The 9,365-nt window shown below is 45.1% G+C and overlaps 1 protein-coding gene across 2 annotated transcripts; it reads right to left on the bottom strand.

The window, feature by feature from the left end:
* Positions 1-993: 993 nt before the first annotated feature.
* Positions 994-4,524, bottom strand: RPL35A (ribosomal protein L35a). Of its 2 annotated transcripts, none has more exons than XM_086754753.1 (5): positions 4,391-4,524; positions 3,923-3,965; positions 2,632-2,784; positions 1,965-2,109; positions 994-1,305 (listed from the first exon to the last, which is right to left on the bottom strand). In XM_086754753.1, exons 2-5 carry the CDS (start codon positions 3,931-3,933, stop codon positions 1,282-1,284), a joined length of 333 nt encoding a protein of 110 aa, XP_086610879.1. In that variant the 5' UTR covers positions 3,934-3,965; positions 4,391-4,524; the 3' UTR covers positions 994-1,281. The 2 variants fall into 2 exon arrangements, with proteins under 2 accessions (XP_086610879.1, XP_086610880.1); XM_086754754.1 differs by having other exon boundaries at positions 4,407-4,429.
* Between the last annotated feature and the right edge of the window lie 4,841 nt (positions 4,525-9,365).

The raw sequence follows: 9,365 nt of genomic DNA, 5'->3' as shown, positions 1-9,365 counted from the left end.
ACTTATTACCTTCTCATCAGCAGAATCCAACCACGGATAGGGAGCACAGCCCTACCCACCTGCTGTTGTAGTCCAGTTTGTCCACTACATTTCCTCCTCCCTCTGGTAACACCCAAGACCCACAATCCCATTTGTATTCCACCCTATCCTTCTTCGAATCCCACGTGTACAACCTGTCAGTATTTGTGGAGGGACCAAAGCCCTGCTTGACCTGACCCAGCAGCCCCTAAGTTGCAGTTTCTCTCCACAAATTAAAAAATAAAATAAATAAATGCAGTTTTCCACTGTAAGCGCTCCCCAGCTGCTGGAGCCAGCAGTAGCAGCAGATTTAGTCCTTGAAGCAAGTCCAGCAAAATTTATATATCGGAGCTGAGCAGCCAGGCTCAGTTTTTGCTTTAATTTTTAATTGCCATTCACCAGAAAGTGTTAATGTACCCAATAGCACATGCTGAATGCAGGAGTACTCCACCTCCCCCAGAAGGAAGAGGATCAGTTATGAAATACCAGCCCACGGCAGGAGACGTAAAAGCCCCCAGCTCAGAGGGCTCCCTGCCGTGCGCGGGCAGCAGGGCCACGCAGGGAGAGGGAAGCTCTCGCACAGGGAAGGAGGGACCTGCACTGGAGTGGGACCGAGGGAAGGTTAAGGCAAGGCCTCACTGATGAGGGATGGTTCCCAAATGATGGAACAACTACACAGTTAGCATGCAACTGAGTTGTGTGACAAAAACATGTCTAAATAAATTTTGTAGAGCAGACCCTACAGACATGCATGCTGCCCAGGTACACATGGTCTCATTCTTTGTGATTCTACTAGAACCACGAGTTTCAGATGCAAGCTAAGACTTAGAGCTGCTAGAATTTAGCGTCCCATTATACAGTTTTGTCTCAACAGCAGTCATTGCCAAGCACAAGAGAAATGGGAATAAGAAGTTTCCCTCTAGTAGGCAGGCAAGGAAGCAAGTCTCTTGTTCTATACAAAGCTTGCGTGCACAGTTTGTGAGGTTATAAACATTTATTGTTTAGACCTGCAAACCATTTGGATTCCATGACGGGGGACAGGCGGGTCGCAGTTCGGGCTGCCACTCGTCATTAGAGTGCAGTCTGCTCTACAAATGCCTTGCCAAGCACGGGCTGAATCTCCATTTCATCGTCTAGCTCACACTACTGCATCCCTGTGCTGAGTTCTGATACGCTACTGAAGAGTCCCGCAAAATAGGTGGATATAGAAAAAGTAGAAATGTACAAAAATTAAACATTCTCCATTTTATTTCCAATAAAAATTTAGATCCTAGATGGATACAGCATCTGTAAAAGACAAATGAAATCATGTTAAAAATCCTGTTACTGGATTGTGCTATTTCAAACACAAGTTTTGCAATTACAATCTAGATCATCAATCTCTTGAACTACTATAAAAGCAATCCCTCCCACTCACACAGAAGAGGTGCAAGAATGAAAAAGTGTAGCAACATCACTAGGAAGATACCACGTCAAAACTCTGGGTGATGGACCCAAAGGGACAGTCTCACTGAAGCCTTGTGCCTAAAACAGGTACCAGCAGGACAACACAGACCTCCCTCAGTTAAAACATTTGGGAGGTAGGAGAAAAATCTGTCAACAGGTACGAACTGAAATAGAAAGGGCGCAAAAATACATGTAAAAAATCTGGGGAAAAGAAATCAAGATAGCTTTAGAAGGGAGCTGAGGAAGAGTCCCAGAACTCAAAGAGCCCTTCCAGACAACCTGAGTGAGCCCCCAAACCCCCTGGCGAGACACCCCTCAGCACAAACAGCCAGCTATAAACCTTCCCAGCTCCAAAAGGAGCACCTGTCAAAGAGCCGCGTCGAATACAGAACAGTAACAGAACAAAACCATAGCTCAAGTTTTCCCTCATACTACGTGGGATTAAAATGCACCCTGAAAACTGCCAATAAATATCTTGTTGTTAAAATAAACCCACTTACCACCCGGATTCTGTGTCCAATGGCCTTGGCAGGAAGGTTGGAGCGGAACTTGGCACGAACCATGCCGCTGTTCCCGTGGGCGCGGGTTACCTTCCCCCAGATCACTCGTGTCCTGTTGGGCTTGCCACCGGGGGTTACAGTGTTGCTGAGGAAAGAGGAAAAGAACTGCTGAGCACCAGCTCCACACGGGACCGATCAGTGGTGGGGCAGACAGTGCATCCTCTCGAAGGCAATTGCGTAACTTTATTCCACAGCCATCACTTTTATTTATCTGTTAAATTAACTCAACAGCTCATAGTACTTGACACAAATTCACTTCACTTCAACTTACTCTATCAAGCCACCTTCAGTTCTTGCCAGTCTCAGGCAATATTTGTTTCTCATCCCATTTGCTCCCTAACATACCATTTATAACAGCGAATCATTATTTCACATCATTTCATGATCTGAATTAAGAACACACAGGTCAATTAAAGCAAAAATAACCAAGGACTTTAAAAACAAAACCAACCCATCCACAGTACTCCACGGATATTCTATTGATAAACTGAGCCCAACTACTTTTTATTCTAACAAAAACTCTATAAGCAGACTGCTGAAATTCTGGCATTTGCAAATGCTGATATAAAAGTTGGCTAATTTAGCCTAACAATTAAAAGTTACTTACTTTTTAGCTTTGTATACATAGGCACACCTCTTGCCCAAGTAGAAGTCTGTCTCCTGACGGGCATAGACACCTTCAATTTTCAGAAGGGCAGTATGCTCCCGCTGGTTTCGGAGGCCACGTTTGTAGCCAGCAAAAGTGGCCTTGCACCACAGCCTAAAGGCATTGAAAACATTTACAAATTATAGTCCTCTCCAAAGTATCAAATGTAAAAACAAATAATGTGCTGTTTCAGTACAAACTATTTTCACACCAGCAGAAATTTAGCTGATGAAAAACCCCACTGCCTTTGCTTTTACTTCATTACTGCAAATCCTTACACTCAGTCAGCAGAGCAAAGCTACGTAACTAGGATATTAAGTATTTGCAAGAACTCTGTATCTTCTTGTTATAAACTTCTGACACTACAGGCTTCCTATGAAAACTAAAGTGCATCAACCCTAGTAGATGTTATAATTGTCTACAAACAGTCTGTGATGAGCAAACATTACTTTTTTTTCTCCGCACCACATAAACTGACCTTCCTGTGCAGCAGTAGCTGGTATAGCAGCTGTTAACTGCTGTTAATTCGTAGCTTCAGAATTAGCTGCTGTCTGTGGGGACAGCCACAGAGACAGCCCCACATGCACTGCACAAGTGACACAAACTCCTTATTCACACCAAAGACCTGTCTGTACTGCGCAGGTAAAGCAATTGTAAAGTCCATTCCACACACCATGCACGCAGCATGACTGTCTCAACTGCAGCCAGCAACTGTCCCATAATATAGCAGCATCAAACTGAGCTATCCACCTTCCACACATGCACAACAGAAGATAAACTCCACAGATAAATATTAAGACAAAAAACTGTGATTCATATTCAATCCCTCTCCCATTTACCATCTCAATCTCTACATCCATAAAAACCTCGATGGCACAGTAGCTCCCTTGTTCAAGAAAACAGCACGTCAGAGCCTCTACCGTACACTGAAGGGTCACAAACACCGTGCTAACAAAACCACCAGTGATATCCCATATCTATTAACAGGCCCGGGAAAGCACAGCACGCCATATGAATAGCTACATTCAGGTTAACACAGAGGCTTCAGAAGAGAAAGACAGAATTATGGGCGTTCAACAGAGAGCCCAGTAGGATACTGGGCTGAGGAGCTGTCCTGGAAAATAAAAGCAGACACAGGAAAACAGATAATTGCCCGCGACTTTAACAACTCACTCTCAGAAATGCTCAGTTTGCAAGCAGACCTGTCAGAAGTACACTGTAACAGTGAACTATCTTGGGGCAGGTCACTCACCTTCCGGTCATGGTGTCCTCCTGAAGCCCTGGTCCCAGCAGGCCTAAAAACGACACACAAGCCCATGAGCCTCTCAGGTCGGCAGCTCTGCCCAGCCGAGGGAGCGGGAGCTGCCGCAGGCCCGACCCGGGGGCCACAACACTCTGCCGGCCAGGGGCCACCTACAGCACGGCGACGAGAGCAAAAAGGCCGCCAGCCTCCCCAGGACAGGCTCCGCCTCACGGAGGAAAGAAGGGGACCCCCAAACTTCCCCAGAGAACGGGACGCTCCAAGCGCCTCAGCTCAGCTTCAGCCGCGGGCCTCAACCTGCGGCCGCGACTATCCGCCGCACATCGCCGCCATCCTGTCCTCTACCCGCTCCGCACGGCACCAGCCGCAACGCCCCGGCAGCCCCTCGCCCGCCGACGGCCCCATGACGGGGGAAACCCCTCCCCGCCCTTCATCCCCCGCCGCCGCTCCCCGACTCACCTCCACGGCGGCTCACCAAGATGGCGGCGAAAGAGCGAACCGGCGCGCTGCCTTCCGGGATATGGGCCAGGAAGGACCCCCGCAGGCGGCCTCCAACACCGCCTGAGCGGGCAAAACCGAGGCAGCCCCCCCGGGATGGGCACACTGGACCCCTGCGCCGTCCCTCGCCCCGTCACCCGCGTCCCCTTTCCTCTCCGGGTAGCGACCCGGGGACGGGCCGCCCCACCCCCGCAGTGCAGGCACCCGCCGGGGCAGCCTCGCGAGGCCCCCGGAGCGTGGTGGTTGCCATGGAGACGGGCGCCGCCGCCACCAGCGCGTCCCGGTGAGCGCCGCAGCGGGCGGGGGCTGGGCCCGGCACCGGCACCGGCACCGGCACCGGGCGGGCAGGGGGACCCAGCCCGGTACTGCCGGCCCCGCCGCTATGAGCAGGGCCCTGTGGCCTCCTGGGGTGGGAGGGAGGGGGTAAATCCTGGCGCAGAGGTTGCGGGGAGGCCGGGCAGGGCGAGCCGGACCGCAGCCCGGCGGCGAGAACCGGCTGCGGAGGTGGATCAAGCCGAGCAGCCCTGCGAGGGGGCAGCGGGGAGGTGAAGGGCAGCGCCTGGCCCTTCTGGGGTGGCCAGGGCTCTGGGGCCCTCTTCTGAAGGCCCTGCCTGTCTTCCTCCGTTGTCACCTTGATTTAGTGAATCAACATTTGTTTTACTCCCGGTATCACCTCTGTGACAGAAAACATGTATTTCTGTGCTCAAAACCCTGTCATGAAGTCCCACATTCCCGTGGTTTCCTAAATAAGAGCAGGTGGACATTTGTACTTACCCAAGTCAGGGTCATTCCCTCCTGATTTCTGTCACTTCCCTCACGTAGCCAGAAATTCAGGTGCATTTTCAGAGTGCTTTAAGTGATCTAGCAACTTAATCCTGCAGAAAATGTGCCCTGGCCACCCAGACTTTCACAGTTAGGAGTATCAACTGTGTGCTAGGAAATTCTCTGGTCGGAGAAAGGATACAATCTCTGCTTTGGGGAGAATAAAATATCTGTCAAAACACTGTTTTCCAGCACTAGACATGCCACAGCCAAGAAATGCTCCCTAAATCTTGCTGTTTCCTTTCCCATACGGATTTTGTGCCACATGGGACAGACAGCTGAAAGCAGCACCATGTCTTTCATTCCTGCACTCAGTTATCCTGGGTTCTCATCAGTACAGCCTCAGAGAGCTGTATATTATTTTACAGTCAGGATGAAACCTAAATTGCATATCTAAGCCAAAACCAGATTACTTCAGCTTTTCAAGGTTTCTTCTCTTTTAAATATATATGTTTCAAATAAGCAACTTATACTCTAACATTCGTAGTGGTAGGCAGAGTTTTGTAAGGCTACAACTATTTTGCTTGCTGAAGAGACTTTTTTTTGGAGTAAAAACTAAAGTATTTCTGATTTATGGCTCAGCCACTTGCACTGTGGAGATTCTGAATCTCTCTTTGCCAATCATTTGCAGAACAGAGCTAAAGGAGATGTGACATTCTCAGTTTTGAATTTTCTCATTGGAATTCATCAGTATCTCCATAATTGATTAAAAGGAATGCTGCAAAAAATGCTGCCTTTGAAGCCGTTTTAGTTTATCAGGCAGCAGAGTGGGAGAACTCTGCATCCAGGACTCTCACACAGCAGAGGGAGTTGCAATCCTCAAAGGAACTGGAGGCCAGACCGTTTATACAGTTGTTTTAAAAATTATTTCTCTATATGTTTTTCTTTCCCTTTAGATCAGCAGGGAAAGAATGTCAACCTAAACTCTTGGGGGAAGCTGAATCCTTCACATACCTCTTTTTTTTTTTATTAATAGAGTTTAATGAAGGAGTTGACCTAAGTGCAGTGATTAAGGCCAATGGCAATGGCTGAACCAGGATGGTCCGTGGGCACGGTGTTAATGCTAAAATGCAGGGAGAGCAGCTTGCTATTCGTAGTGTTTATTAATGCCCCAGACAGCGGTTTCCTTCTCACTTCCAAGTCAACATAAGCCCAGAGCACACTGGCTTGGCTCATGCATCTGCTGAGTAAGTACATGGTTACAAGAGGAGAGACATAGGAGGAGCAAACCAGCAGGCTTTAGAGAAACATTCCAGCTGTGAGCTTTCTTAACATGCACTAATATATTGAGTTAATTCTTTCTTGGGCAGAAGCTGCTGATGGGATAGAGGAAAAGCTATTGCATCCTCCTTTGTTTCCAAATAAGTAACTTTTTCCTATGAGAGCTGCAAGTGTCATTTCTTCTTTCAAGAATGCTGTTGTAATCATCTGTCACAGCTCTCCCACAACAAATCTTTTTTCAGCATATTTTTAGCATTAGGACTCCACATGTAATAGATTGTTCTCATGTTGTTTAGACTCAAAAGATGGATCATAGATGTCTTAAAAAGATAAAAATGAGTAAAACATTTTAAAAGTATTTTATTAGTGCCTGTTGACTGGAAAGAGCCCTTGTCTGACTTTCTCTATGTAAAAATACTTAATTTGTACATCTCCACTTCTATCACTGATTCCAAGTTTGAAAAGAAAGGAAAATAGATTCTTTTAGTTTATTATACAGATTATTATTTATTTATTTGTTAGTGGTATTATCAGATTCCTATCTCAAGCTGTAGCAAATTTTTTAAATAATTAAGAAAAAGGAAAGAAAAAGTCTTAGAAGCAGAGGGAGGAAATAAATCCTTTCGTAGTCATAGCTGACCATCAAAAGCCCTGAACATTTGGATTAATTAGGTAAGCCAGTATAAATAGTACAAGAAGGGTAGTAAACATAGTTATAATATTCAGAATAATTCCTTTGCTGTTATATTTTCCTGCCATGATTTAAGAAAACTTCCTGAAATAATTTAGGGTGCCTCTGCCATTATCTTGTCTGAAAGGCTGTTCCATATCTTCATCCATCCAGAAGTTAGAAACCTTATCATAATTGCCTGTCTTGGGGGAAATTACACTCCTTTGACCCTGGACCAGTATGATCCTCTGACTTAAATAGCTCTGTCTCTCCCTGGTATCTACTCTTCATAGATATTTACAGAGACTAATCACAGTCCTCAATTCTTTTAACCTCTTGAGAGTTTCTATTCCCATTATCACCTCACTAGTCATCTTCTGTACCTGTGCATGTTTTTTAACACAAATGACGAGAAACATGCACCATGCCTTATCTTAGGTTTACTGATGCCTAACGCAGTGGCACTAATACTTCTTTATATCTGCTGAAAATACCAGTCCTGCTGCACCATAGCACTTTGCATTATTCATGGTTATTAACATTGGAGTCATGCCACCCCTGAACCCTCTCTTCCACCCTGTGCTCCCAGCCTCATAGCAGAAATTCTTGTGAAAATCCTTAATGCAAGACTGTGCACCTGCTGGTCTTGCATTCTGGGTTATTATTCAGTTATTCAAAGGAAAGGGTCTAGGCTGACAGGAGCAATATTTGAGTCTCGTTGACTATACATGGAGCTGTCATGAAAAAGACTGCCACTCACTCACACACCAGGCTTTCTAGTTGTAGTCTTATGCACAAGGAAAGCGGTGTCCTGTTACAAAGGACAGTACATTTCAATACGTTTCATTAAACAACTTCTTGCAAGACATAGGGACATCAAGAAACAAATACATAAAATGTAAGTTATTTTTGTTCATTTTACCCACCCCATACTAACAGACACCTAATAAACCTGCACTGAAGAGTGAACCATATTTTTTTTCCCCAAATGAAATGAATTTCATGTTCCAACTGTAAATTACTGTATTTTCTTCGACAAAAACAACAAAAAAGCATGAGGATAAAAGGTAACAGTTTCAGAGACATTATAGTAAGTATGTGTTTTTATAAACACTTGTAAAGTTGCCTATGAGAAATCACTGATTTCCAGTGATCCAGAGCATAACTGCATCTAAACCTCTTTAATTTTCATAGACCGTAGCCATGTCTTACCCTGTTAATCATGCTGACAGGCATTGTCTGATGTATTTCCTTGGCATGCTTACAGATTGGGCTGTAATAGTCTGCAGACCTGGAATATGTTTATTCAAGGGTTTTACAGATGGCACAAATCCCATTGTAGGGACAGCAGCCAAACGAAGATTTTTGTAGTGGATGTTGATCACAATAACGTTCATAATCTCAGTCACCTCAGACTCCAGTTGCGCTAGGTGTTATACAAGAAATCTAATGGCTTACCTAAACATTAAAAATCTCAGATAATTTCTCCATCGTTATGCAGGTGTTTTCTCCTGCATTTTTCTAAATGGACCAATTTCACTTGGATTAATAGTGAATTTCCACCATTTCCTAGATGTGCTTTCACAATATTCCATGTGTAAGCGAGGCAAAGGGATGCTTAAGGGTACATCAGAGCAGTTTCACATTTGAAGTGCAGTTTAAAATAAAACAACACAGAATGTTAAAAATAGTTTACTTAGTCTAGATATTGGTTCCTCTTTGACTTTCAATGACTTAAGGTGGTAACCGTTCCTGCTGAGGGGATTTGGATCATAAAAATATTAAGGCTACACAGTAATAACGAGGAATGATTACAGCATGCAGGTTTACCATCTGAGATTTGATAAGACATGGATTTATTTTTTTTTCCTCTTAAAAAGGCACCTTCATTCTGTTGTTTCCCAAAGACCAAAATCCATCATGAAACACTGCTCCCTCTTGAACTGAATGGTGAGGCCACCTCACTCAGTTTGTTCCTTCCACACCCAGTCCCTTGTCAGCCTATCTACCCAGATCTACTCTAGGGGGGTCCAGGACCTTGTTTTGTGAAAGCTAAACATTCCCACCATCCTTGCATGCAGCCATTGGCAGAGCATGGCTCCTCTTATAAACAGTGTATGAAAGGCTATAAACAAAGCTAGAGAAGTATATGAAAGGCTGCAAATAACACTATTTCAGGTCTACTTTTAGTTTAAACTACTGTTACTAACAGCATAGCATGTT

The sequence above is a fragment of the Chlamydotis macqueenii genome, chromosome 9, assembly GCF_036417535.1.
Source record: "Chlamydotis macqueenii isolate bChlMac1 chromosome 9, bChlMac1.mat, whole genome shotgun sequence".
Classification (NCBI taxonomy): domain Eukaryota; kingdom Metazoa; phylum Chordata; class Aves; order Otidiformes; family Otididae; genus Chlamydotis; species Chlamydotis macqueenii.
The sequence above is the reverse complement of the archived record's forward strand: the minus strand, read 5'-3'. Positions and strand labels throughout refer to the sequence as shown.

Bases quoted from the DNA above. Each gene is read 5' to 3' on its own strand.
- RPL35A (XM_086754753.1), bottom strand. The intron at 2,110-2,631 runs GTAAGTAACTTT...CTCTTTCCTCAG, and splicing joins TATGTATACAAAGCTAAAAA to CAACACTGTAACCCCCGGTG. The intron at 1,306-1,964 runs GTAAGTGGGTTT...TGTCTTTTACAG, and splicing joins TTGGACACAGAATCCGGGTG to ATGCTGTATCCATCTAGGAT.